We start from the raw sequence: 18,860 nt of genomic DNA on the forward strand, positions 1-18,860 counted from the left end.
GAGACCTCCCCTGTCTAGTAAGGACGAGGGCACGGCAGTCAGGCGATTTTTTACATAAGTTCAACGATGCCAGTCAACCCTGGTTGTGCACCTACATCGTCAAGGACTTCGCAGCGAATTTTCCTCGACGACGGTATACAAGTGGATCCAAATCCACAGCGTCTCAGACTACAGTTGAATTTCATCATCAAGACCAAGAGATTGAATGTTTGCGCAGGCGTCTCCTTAGTAGAGCCGGAATCGAAAACACATCTGTACGTAGACGCGTCACTACAAGGTTGGGGAGCCCACCTTACCGGCAGGACAGCGTCAGGTCTATGGAGCAATCAAGAGAGCAAATGTCAGATAATCTGCTAGAGATGCAAGCAGTTATAAACGCCATAAGTCACTGGAGCAACCTACTACAGAACGCTCAGTTGATGGTTCACACAGACAATTCAACAGTGGCGTTTTTTATGTGAACAAACAAGGTTCAACTAGGTCACAGAACCTACTGACTCGATGTTTCAGACTGTTCGATCTAATCGACAATCTAAACATACACGTCAGTACTTGCCACATTCCAGGAATATAGAATGTATTAGCAGACGCTCTCTCTGGGCCACACCTACCATCGCCGACAGAATGGATGCTCCACACACACAGATATTCAATCAAATAATCATGGAAATAGGATCTCCTCTGATAGACCTATTCACCACTCGATTCAACAAGCAACTGACAACATTCGTATCGCCAGTGCCAGACCCACTATCATGGGCAACGGACGCACTAAGCAAGTCTTACAGAAAATCAGTCAAATGCAGAGCCTCGATCTGATTTGGTCACGCCCTACTGGCTAGCGAGAACTTGGTTTCCAGATCTCATACAAGAAATCGGAAAACTAATTCTTCAGTTCCCACAACGCTCCAATCTATTGATACATCTGCACACCAATACAGTGCACGAAACACCAGAAGCATTCCAACTTCACGTATGGATTGTATCAAGGCATGTCTGAATAAGAGAGGTTATTCTGCCAGAGCAGCTAAAGCGATCACGCTTGCACGACGTAACTCAACTCGTAACTTATACGATGACAAATGGCACAGTTTTGTCAATTACGCTGCTAAGAAAGGATTTACAGCCAGATATGCTACACATCCTCAAGTGGCAGATTTCTTATGTTATCTACGTTAAACTAAGAATCTAAAAGGCTCAACCTTGTCCATTTATCTTGCAGCTATAAGTTCTGTCATAACAATGAGAACGAGCGTCAAGTTGACAAAACACCAGAGTTACTCGGTTTGTTACAAGCGTTCCGATTGGAGGATTAGAAACGGAAGTTTCACGCTCCAGCTTGGGATCTAATATAGTGCTCTCAACACCTCACTAGTGAGGTTTTTTTAACCATCGCCATCTACATCGTTTGAATCACTGACCCACATAACCTTGATCCTGTTAGCACTAGCTACGGCCACCAGAATGTCAGATTCACGCACTGGATTACGAGAGAACACGCTTTGATGATATTCATAACATAGCTCATCTGGGACTTCGCTGGGATTTTATAGGGAAAAACCAACTGCCAGGTCAACCAGACAGATTATTCCACGTCCCAGCTCTCTCATCCATACTTGGACCGCATGATACGATGGATCTATCACTATGCCCAGTTCGTACACTGAAAATATATCTCTAACGATCCAAACAGAGCAGAGGGATATTCAAGAGATTATTTATCCCTATATCTACAGCTACGCAGACGGAAGTCTTACGTACTACTATCTCTATCTGGATCAGAACTGTCATACTACGTGCCTACAAGGCTGCAGGACCCGACCCTCCAAGAGCTTCTAATCCTCATGAAATTAGAGCGCTAGCCTCAACTCTCGCTCTACATGGGAGTTACTCGTTGAATACCATAATGGAGGGATGTTTCTGGAGATCCGATATGGTGTTTGCCAACCTCTATCTGAGAGATATTACCACCGAGGACGTCTCAGGTATCCACCATTTCGGTCCCATGGTCCTCGCTCAACAGTTGACAGTTCCACGGAGAAGATAAGTCTATCTTACAGATTTTATACTTATCGGATAACAGTACTAATAGATACATGCTATCTATATATTTTGCTTAAGTTTAATTTATTATCTTAAGCTCAGTACTATGGTGTTTATATCATACTATATATAAGCTAACAACTCTATGCAGTTTGTTATTATATATTTAGCTTAAGTTAATCATATCTTAAGCTCAGTTCTATGGTTACATTATAATGTATTAGCTAACAAACTCTACAGAGTTTTTGCTATTATATATGTAGCTTAAGTTTATTAAAAACTCTTGGCATTGAAGAACGGTAAATGGGTAAGTTGAGTTTTAGCAGATTTGGAGTAGGCTGTATCCAGTTTAGCAGGAACGGCTGCGATAGGATCCATAGGAGGCACGGTGATAGCCACTGATGTAGATCATATCACCGTGCCTCCTATGGATCCTATCGCAGCCGTTCCTGCTAAACTGGATACAGCCTACTCCAAATCTGCTAAAACTCAACTTACCCATTTACCGTTCTTCAATGCCAAGAGTTTTTATGGACATAATATGGAGCCCTTTTTCAAGACTCAGGAGATTGATGAAAACTTTAAACTTATCAGTGATTCCAAGTCCAGAAGTTATAGGGTAGACGATCGCAAGATGGCCCAGTTAGATACCATTTCCAGAAGGATGTTCTTTGGACTTAATAGATCTAGGACTATTAACGAAACTCTCATCACCAAGTTCAAGAACTCCACGGATGAGGAAGACAGGATGATCTATTCAGCTCTACTTATGCAGAAAAAAGATCAACAATTCCTTACAGACCATCTTTCAGCACAAAACAGAAGTATCGTCTCATTTACAACATGAGCACATTCAACAGAGAATTTCTATGCAAACCACCAGCGTTTCGCATTCATCCCAGTTCAAGGAAATATCTGAGATTCATGCTAGACGGCATACACTACCAATGGAAAGTACTTCCCTTCAGAATCACTTCGGCCCCATGGATATTCACAAGAGTAACCAAGCCTATTGTCTCATACCTACATCGTCAAGGCCTGCGGAATGCATTTTACCTAGACGACGGTATACAGGTGGATCCAGATCCACAGCGTCTCAGACTACAGCTGAACTTTACAATCAAGCTACTAACGCAGTTAGGCTGGTTAGTAAATCTACTCAAGTCGGACCTAGAGCCCACGCAGGATCTGCAGTTTCTAGGTATACGATTCCTTACAGCGCAGAATCGTATGGTGGTCCCGGAGGACAGATGGATCAAGATACAACAACTGATCCCCCAAGCCCTACTCTCTCCGTTACCACTACGTCAGTGGCAGAGTCTACTGGGACTACTCACATCAGCTCAAGACTTGACACTCAGAGGCAGGCTTCAATTACGTCCATTACAAGTCCTCATCAATGCCCATCTCGAGGACCCTCTACCGTTCAGTCTACCAGATTACATCAAACCACATCTACTCTGGTGGACCAAGAGATTGAATGTTTGCTCAGGCGTCTCCTTAGAAGAGCCGGAATCGAAAACACATCTCTACGTGGACGCGTCACTACAAGGTTGGGGAGCCCACCTTACCGGCAGGACAGCGTCAGGCCTATGGAGCATTCAAGAGAGCTTATGTCACATAAATCTGCTAGAGATGCAAGCAGTCATAAACGCCATAGGTCACTGGAGCAACCTATTACAGAACGCTCAGTTAATGATTCACACAGACAACTCAACAGTGGCGTCTTTTATGTGAACAAACAAGGGTCAACAACATCACTGAATCTTCTCACTCGATGTTTCAAACTGTTCGATTTAGTCGACAGTCTAAACATACGTATCAAAGCCTGCCACATTCCTGGAGCAAAGAATGTGTTAGCAGACGCTCTCTCGGCCGCACCAACTGTCACGACAGAATGGATGCTCCACACAGAGATATTCAATCAGATAATCATGGAAATAGGATCTCCTCTGATAGACCTATTTGCCACCCGATTCAACAATCAACTGACAACCTTTCAGACGCCAGTGCCAGATCCATTAGCTTGGGCAACGGACGCACTAAGCATATCATGGGAGGGACTAAACGCGTGACGCTTTCCCCCTCCTGCGTTAATCCCACAAGTCTTGCTAAAATCAGTCAAACGAAGAGCCTCGATCTGATTTTGGTCTCGCCTTTACTGGCCAGCGAGAACGTGGTTTCCAGACCTCATACTAGGAATCGGAAAACCAGTACTTCAGCTCCCACTACGCCCAATCTACTGATACATCCGCGACACCAAACAAGTGCACAAAACACCAGAAGCATTCCGACTTCACGGTGGATTGTATCAAGGCATATTTGAATAAGAGAGGTTATTCCACCAGAGCGTGCTAAGGCTGTCACGCTTGCACTCACGTAACTGTACTCGAACTTGTAACGATGACAAATGGCTCAGATTTGTCAATTATGCTGCTAAGAAAGGATTTTCAGCCAGATTTGCTACACATCCTCAAGTGGCAGATTTCTTATGTTTCCTACGCCAAACTAAGAATCTAAAAGGATCTACACTGTCCACTTATCTTGCAGCCATAAGTTCAGTCATAACAATGAGAACGGGCCAAATTGACTAAAACACCGGAGTTACTCGCCTTTGTTACGTGCCTTTCGATTGGAAGACCAGAAACGGAAGTTTCAAGCCAGCCTGGGATCTAAATGTGGTACTTCAACACCTCACAAGTGAGGCTTACGAGCCATTGTTATCTGCGCCATATGAATCATTGACCCACAAAACCTTATTCCTGCTAGCGTTAGCCACTGCCGCCAGGATGTCTGAAATTCACGCTTTGGATTACGAGAACACGATTTGATGATATTCATAACATCGCTCATCTGGGACTTCGCTGGGATTTTATAGCTTAAAAATCAACTACCAGGTCAACCAGACAGGTTGTTCCATGTCCCAGCTCTCATCCATACTTGGACCAAGAGGATACGATGGACTTATCACTTTGCCTTGTATGCGTGCACTGAAAATATATCTCCAAAGATCCAAGCAAAGTAGAGGGAAATTCAAAAGATTGTTTATCCCTATATCTACCGCCTCACAGACAGAAGTGTCGCGCACTACCATTTCTATTTGGATCAGAACTGTCATACTATGAGCCTACAAGGCAGCTGGACTGGACCCTCCAAGTGCTACTAATCCTCACGAAATTAGAGCACTAGCTTCAACTTTGGCTTTACATGGAAATTGTTCTTTGAATACCATTATGGAGGGATGTTTTTGGAGGTCCGAGATGGTGTTTGCAAACCATTATCTGAGAGATATCACCACCAAGGACGTCTCAGGTATCCACCATTTCGGTCCCATGGTCCTCGCTCAACAGTTGACAGTTCAACGGAGAAGATAAGTCTATCTTGCTGATTTTATACTTATCTGATAACAGTACTAATAGCTTTATGCTATCTATATATATATTTGCTTAAGTTAAAATATTATCTTAAGCTCAGTACTATGATTCTATATCATAATATATATATACTTACAACTCTTACGAGTTCTACTATTATATATATGTTCAGCTTAAGTTATTCCTTAAGCTCTATCATATGTTCATTTCATAACATGTATTAGTTAACAAACTCTCAGTAGTTGGTTACTATTATACAGCTTAAGTTATCATTATACCTTAGGCACAGTTATGTTATAGCTTATATATATGCATATTGTGTTTACTACTTTGGTTCTTATAAAAGTATTCATTATAAACTATCAACAGTTTATACTACCACATTAATGGCTTTAGCTTAATTAATGTTCTATATACTTTTATTATATTCAGTAAATTGTAATAACCTATTTAAAGGCAGCTGTTAAATTAACAGCAGGAATTCAGTTCAGTGCCTTCATGAAGTTCCCTTAGGGTTATTACAATCATCTCAGTTCAAATCACTAATTAGTAAAATCCAAAGTATATATAATCCCACCTCCTATTCCGTAGGATTCTACAAGCAAATAAACATGAGTCAGGATAAGAAAAAATATGAAATTTTTAGAGTAAAATTAATATTTTTATACTTATCCTGACTCATGAGGTAAACCCTCCCGTCCTCCCCACTTAACACTTTGGATTTCTCGGGAAAAATAAAGTGTTGGGCTCAAAACAAAAAAGGAGAGAGTGAGGCACATGGGCTTGGGTGGCGCCCTCCTTCCCGCGGAAAGGGAGATAACTCGGGGTGAGTACTAATGAGTGATTTTTTATTGAAGGGAGCTTCAATTGGGAGATACAAGTGTTCCACTAGGTTCGCCAGAAGAAGAAGACAAGCAAATAAACATGAGTCAGGATAAGTATAAAAATATTAATTTTACTCTAAAAATTTCATATTTGTAGTGCTTCCATTTTGCTGAAGATTATTATACCCCAATCTAAGGTTTGGGTGTATATAGTTATTATACCATATTTGTTTGTTTTTAGGAAAGGTGTGGGGTGGTGGGGTAGCCTAGTGGTTAAAGCGTTTGCTCGTCATGCCGAGGACCCTTGTTTGATTCCCCACATGGGTACAATGTGTGAAGCCCATTTCTTGTGTCCCCTGCCGTGATATTGCTGGAATATTGCTAAAGGAGGCGTAAAATTAAAACTCACTCACTCACTGTAGGAAAGGTGCAGTGCAATGGTTGATACAGATGTATTTTTGTCAAGAATAATCATTAGTAATTGTTATTCAGCTGAAGTTGGGAATCAAGGTCAGTGGTATTAGCCTTGCTCACATGATTTGGCTTGTTTCACAACTATCTTAGTGTCTGTTCTCAGTTTAGTAACACTGTACATCACATACAGGTGGTCAGCCCGAGAATGTGAATGAAGTGGCCACAGCAACACAGCCGACCAATCTCCTGGTCACCTTCCTGGAATACAGCTCAATCATCTTCCAGGACACCAAGGGTAAATGGCAAACAGAAAACACAAAAAGGACATACAGACATACAAAGGCGGGCAGACAGACCCAGTCACTAAGACCAATTCAAGCATTTGGACAGAACACACAGACAAACAGATGTACTCATTCAGGCAGACAGCAGAAACAGACAGAGCAGAGAGACAAATGCAGACAGATATAGACAGCAGACACATGATGATGATGATTTGGAGATTGTTCGTGTGCTCTCTGACATATAGCATATTTTGCACATAGATTAGACTACTCCAGACAAATTGACATACATACAGACGGGAAATGAGACAGACAAGCTAACAGCCAGCAGACACTCACAGACAGAGAAACAGACAGGGGCAGACACAAACATACAGACTGACATACAATGATGGACACGCTCAAGCAGACAGATAGATAGGCGACACACAGTGATAGTTGACACAGGTGGACAGACAGTCAGCAGATAGATTAACACATACATACAATAACAATCGGACAGACAGCCTCCCAATTATCCATGCATGGATGTATTTTTTGCAGATGGCACACAATTGCATTTTTGAATAATTTAAATATTGCTACTAATATAATATCATAAAGCCTATTTACTCACACCATGTTAGGTCTAAGGAATTAATGATAAATCTCTGTTTTATGGCTTGGTGAAAATATTGAGTAGAACAAATTTAGGATTTTAATGTTGTTTTTCTGTGATGTGTATGAACACTATGATATGTGTTGATTGTCACTTGTCCGTGATGTTTCTGAACTCTCTGTTGTTAGATACAGCTCGGTACAACAACGCCAAACTCTGCATAGTCATACTCACATGTATAGCTGAGGTGGGTACTCTCTGTAATGTTTGCTTTGAGACAGAAGTATTTCTTAAGCATTTTAAACTGTTTCATTATGAGGATCATAGTTTTACCTGGACCTACAAAACGTCAGGCCAGGAGGACCTCACTTACCGGTACTAATTTCAATGGTCGTTTGAAAGATATGATTCTTATGAAGTTCCTGCCATATAATGGTCTAATGTATTAAACAGTCAGATTTGATGATTATTTTAGTTACAGAAACTTTATATTCAGTGTCAAGAATTTGACTCAATGGATGTATTTGCGAATCCTTTGGGATGCAATGCATATTTTTTGGCTTCCATGCTATACATTTGTGCATACTGGAACCACATTTCTCAGTCGTATATAACCCTGTGGGATTATTAGACTTTTTCTTTCGAATTTATGAGCTGTTCAGTATTTTGTTTCTGGCGTAAATGTTCTAGATATAGTGGAAGGTATACCTTTTACCTGTTAGTTTTACCTAGTAATAATACACATTACAGGATCAGTATGCCAACTCCCTCATGCATGATGTCAACATGACCTTCCGAGTGCCTCTACACAGACTGGTGAGTATTCAGCCCCCAGTGAAACATCTGGCTTAGAACTGGTATTCAGCAACCCATGCTTGAAGTAAGAGTTGACCTACAGGTTTGGGTGGTCAGGCCTGCATATTTGGTTGATACCACAGAGGCTTGTAACGCTAAAAACTACCATCACTATATAAAAGGAAAGGGATGTAACGAGGTCAACACACCAAGTTCGCCATTGACGACCTTGGCCATAACCTGCCCCACACTTAAAAGAGCAAGGGAGCTCATTGGCTAAAAATAAAATATGTCCCATCAAATCGCTTACTCTTTTAAGTGCGGGGCAGGTTAAGGCCAAAGGTCGTCAATGGCGAACGGGCACGGCACAATTCCGTTTGCGATGAATAAATGTACGTAAACTCATTATGACAGTTAGATGTAAATGTCTCCGGAAGAATGGCGACTAGAGCGCTGACAGGCGCCATCAGTTCATTATGTTTTGGTGAATGTCATATGTGTATACTGTGAAATAAACAAGAAAATGGGAAATTTTACCGCTAGGGATTTTGGCTCGGAATCGAGAAATCACGATTTTTCGAGCTTCCGAAGACCCTAGCTCCCAAAGTACTGGTTCGATTTTTGTGCTCTTTGTCTTATTTTGTAGGTAAATCTATTGGCTTGAAGTGTGTGCATACTTTAAATGGGACAGATACAGTGATCATTGTTGAATTCTCCCTGAAACGAACTTGGTGTGTTGACCTCGTTACATCCCTTTCCTTTTATATAGTGATAAGACCCCGTTAGTGACACTACATACCTTGATGGCAGTTTTTAGCGTTACAAGCCCCTGTGGTTGATACGTCATCGTATCTCAATTGTACAGAATGATTCTTATAATGTTAGTCACTGGAATATCTGGTCCAGACTTGATTGTATACAGACTGTTGTCATATATGCTGAGTGCTGCTTTAAACAAGAAGCAAACATCTTTATACAGAGGCTCATGTTCGATTCTCCACTGATGTGTGAATCTCTAGCTGTTACTACAGTACTGCAGAAAGTGTCATAAGAAATCACCCACTCGTACAATGAACCTAACAACTCCTCTCAGTTGTGGTGATCCCTCTATTTTGTGTGTATTAGTTACATCTGTCGGTAGTTCATGTGATCCAGTGCTACTCCATGTTTGTCAAGGATGGTCATATCTGACATTGGATATTTGATGACTTTATTTCTCTGTATCTGTAGCCGATGCGGCACCGGAAAGTGAAGGCAGACCGAACGATGATTCTCCGACCTTTGGTGTGCTCTTTACTAGGTAAGATGATGTCATTGTGTTACAGGCGGCAAGGTAGCCCAGTGGTTTAATCAGTATAAGCCACAGCAGATGTCTACTCCTCATCTGGGTGGTGGGGATTAAGGGTCCTTTATCTATTCGTTGGTTTCACACTACTTTTGAACTCGCTGTGCAAATGTTCCTGGCATGTTTCCGGTTTAGTCGTATGTTTATCTATAGTGTAAATGCACTCTAAATAAAAGCTGTTTTGAAAATTATTTACGTTGTGACAACTGTTCATAGCTGAGTACATACTTCCATTTGCCCCTGCTTTTCAATAATTGATGTCCTATTTTGGTTGCAATTCCATCAGAGATGTGTTTGTTTACTTGTGAGAAGGGGATGTGCGGGAATGACAGTGGTGGTGAGAAGTCTTTATACAAGAGCTTGTTAACATAAATAAAGCTATTTATTTAACTAATCCCAGGGTCTGTTTCATAAATCAATTTGGATCAGTTGTATTCGACATAAAACTATATATTTGTTTTGATTTTTGTTTTCTTTGGAGTGTTTACACTATCTATAAACATACGACCAAACCGGAAACATGCCAGTGGAGTGCACATCGAGTTGAAAAGTAATGTGAAACCAGCGAATTAGCACCATACTCACGTTCTCAGTTTCATCCAACTCTCACACTTTAGACATGACTGAACATGGCATTCCTGAACTAAAAGTTCCAAGCAGTGTTTGATCCATATCACACTTGTAGTTGTATTTTGTGTTTGATTGTTTGTGTTGCCTTCTTGTGTTTGATAATACATCACATCACAATAAATTCCGTGCCAAAGAGAAAATGTCATACAAAGGTACACTAAAATAATGTTTAATTGTTTAATAATGAATTGTTTTTGATGTATATGTTGTGTTGAGTTCATCTCTGGTGATGAAACAGGTAGCTGTTTAATGGTTTTGTTGTTGTTTTTGCAGATTTATTGGTGGAGTTCGTCATGAGTCATATGATGAAAACATTCCCCATGGAACTGTACCTGTGAGTTGAGCTTACTTCCTGTCACAATCTCCATCATACCATTACTACCTATGTGAATGTGAAGATATAGTTTTTGCTTTTGATTTGCTGTAATAAAATCATGTTGTGATAAAGTGACTGAATACATCTACATTGATTAAGATAACTGATGACATTTTGCTAAGTAGATCTCCCACTGCAGAGTTACTTCCCTTAGCTTCCAGACCCAACAGCCATTGTCTGTGATGCTTGGCCTGTCAATATTTTTAACTATGGCTAAGGTCACTGCTTGGATTTCTTTATATGACATAAAGACATAGATATGACTCAGTAATGTCTTCCTGTCACACATCTATGGTTGAGTCAAATGGTTGTTTCCCAGCTTTCGGGATGTAAGATCCAGGTGTGTTAGAAGACGGCAGAGGTAGAGTGGGTAGAAGTGTATTAATATTTCTTCTTGATGATGATGATGATGATGATGATGATGATATAGGCGATGTCTGGGGATCATCCATCGAGTGCTGTGTTACCAGAAGCGCTGCCGGGTGCGGATACAGCACCCATGGAAGGAGATGTGGACAGGTGAGGATGACGACTTGCACTCACAGTTGCATGAGGATGCCTCTACCTGTCTATTGTCCTATAGTGTTTACAGAAGCTAGACCAGTTGGTTTATTATTTACGAAAATCTTGGTCATGTACCAACAAATCTAAGGATGTTAAATATACACTACAGTTATTGCTTACATTATTATTACCTTACAGTCATTGCATTGAGATAAGATTAATATCTAAGAAATATGGCTTAAATGTTGTTAGAAATTGTGATCAGTCTAAGTAAACTTAGGCTCAATATTATTGTTACACTGCTATACTGAGTCTAACAAAACCTTGTGGAAGGTCGCGTCAGGTAACCTTTTCAATTGACCAATCAGAACACAGCTTACCAAATCGCGAAAGTTGACATTTGCACATGCCTACTGAACTTGTACCTCGAAAAAGTTTTGTACCCGAACGATTCCGAATTCTATTTTCCGTACGATCGCTTCCGAGTGATGCACATGGAGCACGCCACAATCGTGAGTAAACAGTTGCTGAAAATAACGTTTTGTCAGTATTCAAGGATGTCAGCTTGCGGAAATATTAGCTAATGATAACCATGTCAACGGAAACCCAAAAAGGGTGTATATTCTGCAGGTCATATATCTGTGTTTTATGCAGGTTTTCATTTGTTTTGAGATCAGTTTTGTAAGTCCCGGCGAACCCTAAATAGTAGCCATTGTCTGATTGGTTAAATCTGTTTGATTGGACGGTCATAGGTCGCTCAAAGGTTACCTGACGCGACCTTCCACAAGGTTTTGTTAGACTCAGTATAGCAGTGTAATGAATAATACTGAGCCTAAGTTTACTTAGACTGAAATTGTGATGGACATTCACTGCATACACATATTTGATGCATGGAGAACTTACCAAAACAGGTATAATGTAGTGGCTCAGAAACTGGTAGTAAGGTAGTTTTGTGTGTAAAGATTTATGTGAAAAATCTGACAGGCAAGAATATAAGATTGAAGTTTATCTTGACACTGTTGCACCAGCAAATCTTCATTGACCGATGGCAGTGAAGTGCTGTATGAGGACTGCTTGTTGATCTCTTTGTTTAGAGAAGTTATATGACTTATCAAATGTAAACACATTATTATCAGTTGATGTATGTTGTTACTTCAGCTCTCATCAACCTCCTGAAATTCATCATGTCTCACGAGTCGCAGCTAGTGAAGAAACATAACATTTTTCATCTCTGTTCGAAGGTGAGATGTTCTTGGTATTCATTGTTTTCTGGTGTTTGTACTCAAATAAACAACTTTCAGTTGATGATAGAAACCTTTTATGATACTATGACTGATAATAGTCCATTGTATGATGTATATATCCATGCATGGTGCATGTCCAAACCGCATAGAAATAAGAAGTCATTTGGAGAAAGTCAGTCTATGGTTTGAGTTGTGAGCAGAAAGTAGACAGTTCCCTGCAGACATGGTGATGTTGTCTTAGACAGTCCAGGCAGTGGTTGCTGTGTATGCAAAGTGTAATGTTTAGACATTTGGTTCAATATGCAAATACCTCTTCTCTGAGTTGAATGATGTTACTCAAACTGCTATGCTAGTGATATTTCTACATTTAACTTCCGCCCGTCACAGGTATTGTGTATGACAGCAAACACAGATCTGCAGTGCAACATTCAACCACTCACATGTTCACTTGGTATCCATGTACAGATGATGGTTTGTTAACTGCATCTCCTCGGATTGTGACCCGTGAAGATCCGGGTTAGAATATTGATCTTCAGTAACCCATGCTTGTCATAAGAGGCGACTAACAGGATCGGGTGGTCAGGCTCGCTGGCTTGAATCATGTCATCGGTTCCCAGTTGCCAGTTAAGGCTCATGCTGTTGATCCCTTGGTTGACGACATACAGACTCGCCGGCAATATTGCCCAACTAAACTTCTCATGCTCACTCCTGATTGTTGAAATCAGTCATTGGATTGTCTGGTCCAGACTCCTTTGTTTACCGTGCATAAAGTCATGTAGTTAGAATATTGCTGAGCGTAACCAACAAACTTTGGTTTAAAACACCAACTCTGTTGTTATTCTGTGTGCATGACAGAAGGTTTAGCAGGTGTATTTCTGTTTGCAGGTTGTAAACGTGTTCAACTTGTTCATCACGTATGGCGATACGTTTTTACCCAACCCAAACAGCTATGATGAGTTGTACTATGAACTGGTCCGCATGCATCAAGTCTTTGACAATCTCTACTCCATGGGTGAGTCACCAGTCATGGAAAAATAGAGGAACTTGTAACGATTCATTTATACAAACATCACAGTTCTTGGGAACATGAATAAATACATCAATTTGTCCATAGTACAAGAATGAAAATGCCAGCATTGTTCCTTAAATGCAGCTGAGACAAAAAGGATAATAAAAATGATATGCTGAGTGAATGGGGTTTGAGATAAAAAACATCAAAATATTTCATGATCATACATGTGTTTTATGAAGTCTTTAGGCCAGACCAATTTTATTTCTTGCTTTACAGATCCGCTTGTTGTATTTTTACAAGAATAAGAAAAAAATGAAAATTAATTTTTCTTGCTAAAAAATAAAATCCTAATGTTTTTTATAGGCCAAAAATGTAAACTTACAGAAAAAGTTTTTTAGATTGTTTTTTTTGTTTTTATTGTTGTTGTTGTTTTTCCCATATACACTTCATAAATTGCCAGAAGTAAAATACTTTGAGTATTTAGAAGGAATATTACTTTGACTGGTGATTTTATTTATTTTTCCTTATCCTGACTCATGTATTATTGCTTATCTCCTCTTCCTCGCTGACGTTAGTGGAACACTTGTATCTCCTTTTTGAAGTTCCTTCAAAAGCAGATGTAAAATCACTACACTCACCACGAAGTTGCTTCCCTCTCCGTTTTTAAGCGGAAAAAACGGCACCAACCGTCTTCCCACTCTTTCTCTCTCCTTCTTAGCCCTAGTGGATCGGTTGGGAGAGCACCTGTATCTCCAACACGGCAATATATCCTTTGCTAACTTAGTTATTACCCTATAATTTTACCTTTATAATGTTTCAGGGAGTATCCTTCTACAATATGGTTTAAAATTTATTAGCAAATTTGACTGTTTATTCCACGGTTTCACTTGATTGTTCAGTTTGTTTACATTTCATGAAAACCTGTTTTCGTGTAGGTGTAGGTTCTCTGTTGCAGACCCACATTATTGTGCCCTAGTTGCACAACAATATGTACTTCTAGCTCTTGCTTTTGTAAATTATGTCTGCAACCAACAAAAATTGAATTTAATAATTATTATTCCTCTGTACTTAGAGCGCATAAGGATAAATCCAGGCGGCTGTTACAAGTCATGGCTAAATCGGGTTGAGTCCCTAAAGAGCTGTCTGTCGTTGTCAGGCGACATATTTCCATCCAGTGACCTGCGAGGCGTCTTCAGAAGATGAGTGGGATGAGGGAAGTCCGCCATTCACGCCGAAGAAAAGAACTTCCGCGCCGGACAACTCCTCAACCCATAATGTAAGAAGAAGAGGCCATCTTAGTCGCAGAAGAAGCCTTACACCCCTAAGGCTTCAGCAGAGATCTACAGAGGAGCTCTTCACAGACTACTAAGGACCTTCTCTGCGAGATCGTCCGATGGAAGAAATAGGCTTGTGCAAAGAACCGCCTATCCTCATCCCAGAGATACTGCATAAGAAGAAGACACAGGCCTCAGCAGCGGTAGCGTCAGCAACATTATCGGCGCGCAGTCTGAGTTACCTTCTACACTGGCAGCAGGGACCCATGAGGTACAGCGATCCCTGGACCATATCAGCTACCCTCTCCAGATGCGTCATCTCTACAGAGTCGTCACAGACATTCCAACCCGGGACCTTCATGCAGCAATTCTCCAAACAGATGATGGTCAGGCAGCCGCTCTCATGCTCAAGTCATCAACTGAGAGGGTCCAGTGCTGCATCAAGACCCCCGCACGGTAGAGCATCTGAGATATCTACAAGAGAGGTTCTAGCTCTAGGACTAAGAGCAGACCTACCCTGCATCTATCGAGCCAAAGAACCTGGGCGCTGAAGGAAGGGACATTCATCCGACCAAAATAGATGCCGTCATCTGATGATGAAGCTAATGAAGAGCCTTCACGCGGGCTACCTACATCACAGAGATACAGAGACGTCTCAGGACTCAGACCCTCAACAAAATCTCACCTGCGAAGGTCGTCAGATAGATCATAAAGAATGTCCTGTGAAATCACCATGCATATTAGTCATGGGATTCACCTTACATAGGAATATATTGCCTTTGCGAAGGCAACCCCGGTTCGTAGATGCTCTCACCTCCGCATGAGGTCTCCATACAGATCTCCTCTTAGAACTACACATAGTTCTACATACTCATTTCACACAGATTGCCACGCTAGATCTCCATGCAGGAGGATACTCAACGATCATATCCAACTGGACATGATACAGAGGACGCATAGGCGGAATCATATTTTCGGACTCAGAAATAAAATATTGGATGGCTAATGGGCTGAACCTAGCATCACCCAGCTAAAGAAGAGAATGCAAGCATTCAAGCATTCACGCATCTAATGAAGGATGATGATGTAGATACAATCACCCTACATCCAATTGACCTGGCCCCGATTTCACCGAAACAAACTTAAGTTTTTACTCAAATTTCAAACTGAGTTTGACAATTTGAAACAGCTGAATTTTAACTCAACTGCATTTTTAAAAAAAAAAGCCCAAACAACTTTAGTAATCTATCCACCAAACTCAAATTGTCTACTAAGTTTGAGTTCAATGTCGATTTCAGTTCATTCTGGCAAATGCATTTTCTCAAATTTGAGTAAAAAACTCTAACTTAATTCAAAACTCAGAGACTTAAGTTTGTTTCGCCAGGAAATCGGGGCCTGGTTTCGACGCACTCCTTTAGACCTTTGACGCAGCCTTCAGGAAGGCAACAAAGTTCCGGTCTCCAAATATCCCACAGTTCAACGCAAAAAGCCGAACACTCTCAGATGCTGCCACTACATCTGCAGTCGCCATAGACCTTCAACACGGGTATTTTTATGCAGCAAATGATGGACCTAATGGACGGTTTGCGCGAAGTCTAAAAGGACAAAGCTGCAGGAGGTAATCGGCATGAAGAAATGTGTGAAGGATCACGACTTGACAGTCATGCTCTGCAGTTTCGACGATTAATATAGACGCCCTTGGACCATCCCACTTCACCCTCAGACCTTGATCTTCGCTAGAGCCTATACTGAAGGAACTCTTCAGCATGGAGGAAGAAAACTTAGCCTCGCGCAAAGACAGAGGGACACGATGTTGAAGTTCAAGAGGGGTACTCTTGTCCTAATTCATCACCTGCGCAGATCTTCAGACTGAATCCAGGACGGATTCACATCGTTGAGAATTTTAGATAGATATATCTACATCAGAAGATAATAACGGGACTAACTGCACTCCTTGGTGCTAACAACCTACACCTTCTCAAAGGTTAGAGATGTATCTAAAGAATCCAGGAGGGACTCATGTCCATATAGAGATCTTCACTTATGCATATTACAGATCTTCAGGTATTCACATTGGCGTTGGTTCAGCACAGCCTTGCTAAGGCTATGAAGTTACAAAGTCAACATATTCCCAACGCCCAAGCTTGGGAATTCCAGCTACTTTACATGGGACCCTGCATAAAGGCTCCAGAGATTGATGTAAACTACAAAATCACCAAATTGAATCCAGAAGTGGCTTGATCCACCACCAAATCGTGAGGATTCTACAAGCAAATAATACATGAGTCAGAATAAGGAAAAATATGTAATTTTCTGAGTAAAATTGATATTTTATACTTATCCTGACTCATGAGGTAAGCCCTCCTAACCTCACCGCTTAGGCACTTTGGATTACCCAGCAAATCTAAGTGTCAGGCTTGCACCCGGAGAGTGAAGAGTGGGAAGATCGGTGGTGCCGCTTTTCCCGCCAAAACGGAGAGGGAGGCAACTCGTGGTGAGTAGTGATTTTACATCTGCTTTTTTGAAGGGAACTTCAAAAAAGGAGATACAAGTGTTCCACTAACGCTCGCAAGGAAGTGGGAGACAAGCAATAATACATGAGTCAGGATAAGTATAAAATTTCAATTTTACTCAGAAAATTACATTTATTTTTTTCCTCCAGCCCTTAAGTTTCTGAGGACAAAATCCGTGAAAACAAGAAATGAAATTGGTCCCTTAAGTAAGTAACTTTTGCAAAAGTCGTTTGAGATTTGGTGTTAACACGGACTGTCTGTGTAGCTACTTGAGAATTGACCCCAGGGTGATGCTATCTAGCAGTGGGTCCCAGCAACCCATATGTCGACCGGATAGACCAGGTGGTCAGAATCTGTGACATTGTTGATGACAAGTCCTTGTACCAGAACGGCATTGGTCATTGCTTATAGCAATCACTGGATAGTTCTATATGCCATATTGCGGCATACATTGATAAGCAAAGAGTGTCTTTAGGACAGTGGAATAGCCTATCAGTTAAGGTGTTTGCTTTTCCTGCTGCATACCAGGTTTGATTCCCTGTGTATACAGTGTTCATCATCCCTTTTATGTTTATATCATCCCAAAGCAAGATGTAGCAGTTATTTGGAATGAATTGTGTATTTCAGCGTTACGCTACACCACCAATGACAGTGAGCACAGGGATTCAGCAGCCAGACTCACCAACCATCTTGTAAATGTCAGGTAGGGCTGTCATCTTCATGCAATCTCACACATGTCCACACCTTACACTTCTATTCACCTAACAACTGAGGTGCAATATGCATGTCTGATTGTCATGGATGTTTGCATGTTGTTCTTGGCAGATGCATGTCATTGTAACCTGATTTCATACATCAATATTTGTGATATCATCATGTGTGGTCCAGATTGGATTATTTACTATTTACAGACTTCGATGTAGCTGGAATATTGCTGCTGATGTTAAACCACAACCACACGCTTCAATTTCATTCTCTTATCACTTCTTTGCTGCCATGTTGACAAAATACTGTCACTAAAATATCTGGCTCTGATTTCTAGAGTGTTTATTCAAACTGAGGTTTTGGCTCAGCTGAGTTGCTTTCACCAAACAAACTCAATCAAAACATGGCTGAGTTTTTATCTCAGGAGCTGACATCAGTCTCAGTTCAGTTTTTGCATGTGATAAAAACAGCCTTGGCATGGAATTCAACTTCCGTTTCTAATGTAAACACAAAAGGAATTATTTGCTGTCAATATCTACCACAGTATTTGCTGATCTTGAGAATGGTTTGTCAGTGTTACAAATGAGGTAACTTCACAAGAAGATTAATGAGATGGTTTAAGACAGCAGTCATATATATTCCATCTCATCTAAGATTGTGTGTCATATCCTGATTGCATAGGTCATAATATGAATCAGCAGTGTATTGTGTCCTGACTCAATTATGTACAGGTTGCTATCATATGATATATCGTTAAACAAAAAGAGACTGTTGAAGATTGATACTGAAAGGTTGTGGATACAATACCAGGCTGTGGAAGAGTGAGTTGGGTTTTATGCTTGTAGCAATATTCAGCAATATTCAGCAATATCATCATATGAGAGACACCAGAAATGGGCTTCACACATTGTACCCATGAGGGGAA

General features: G+C 40.8%; 1 protein-coding gene across 1 annotated transcript in view; it reads left to right on the top strand.

Moving 5' to 3' along the window:
* The window catches only part of LOC124274356 (armadillo-like helical domain-containing protein 3), a 49,942-nt gene that overhangs the window by 16,497 nt on the left and 14,585 nt on the right, over positions 1 to 18,860 (top strand). Inside the window, exons 16-24 of the mRNA XM_046709720.1 lie at positions 6,846 to 6,950; positions 7,726 to 7,784; positions 8,288 to 8,353; positions 9,563 to 9,632; positions 10,581 to 10,641; positions 11,114 to 11,202; positions 12,346 to 12,428; positions 13,317 to 13,443; positions 17,858 to 17,933. Coding sequence (XP_046565676.1) covers positions 6,846 to 6,950; positions 7,726 to 7,784; positions 8,288 to 8,353; positions 9,563 to 9,632; positions 10,581 to 10,641; positions 11,114 to 11,202; positions 12,346 to 12,428; positions 13,317 to 13,443; positions 17,858 to 17,933 — 736 coding nt within the window. The remainder of the gene's footprint in view (positions 1 to 6,845; positions 6,951 to 7,725; positions 7,785 to 8,287; positions 8,354 to 9,562; positions 9,633 to 10,580; positions 10,642 to 11,113; positions 11,203 to 12,345; positions 12,429 to 13,316; positions 13,444 to 17,857; positions 17,934 to 18,860) is intronic.

Source organism: Haliotis rubra, unplaced genomic scaffold (assembly GCF_003918875.1).
Source record: "Haliotis rubra isolate DU_JTF1 unplaced genomic scaffold, ASM391887v1 Scf19, whole genome shotgun sequence".
Lineage (NCBI taxonomy): Eukaryota > Metazoa > Mollusca > Gastropoda > Lepetellida > Haliotidae > Haliotis > Haliotis rubra.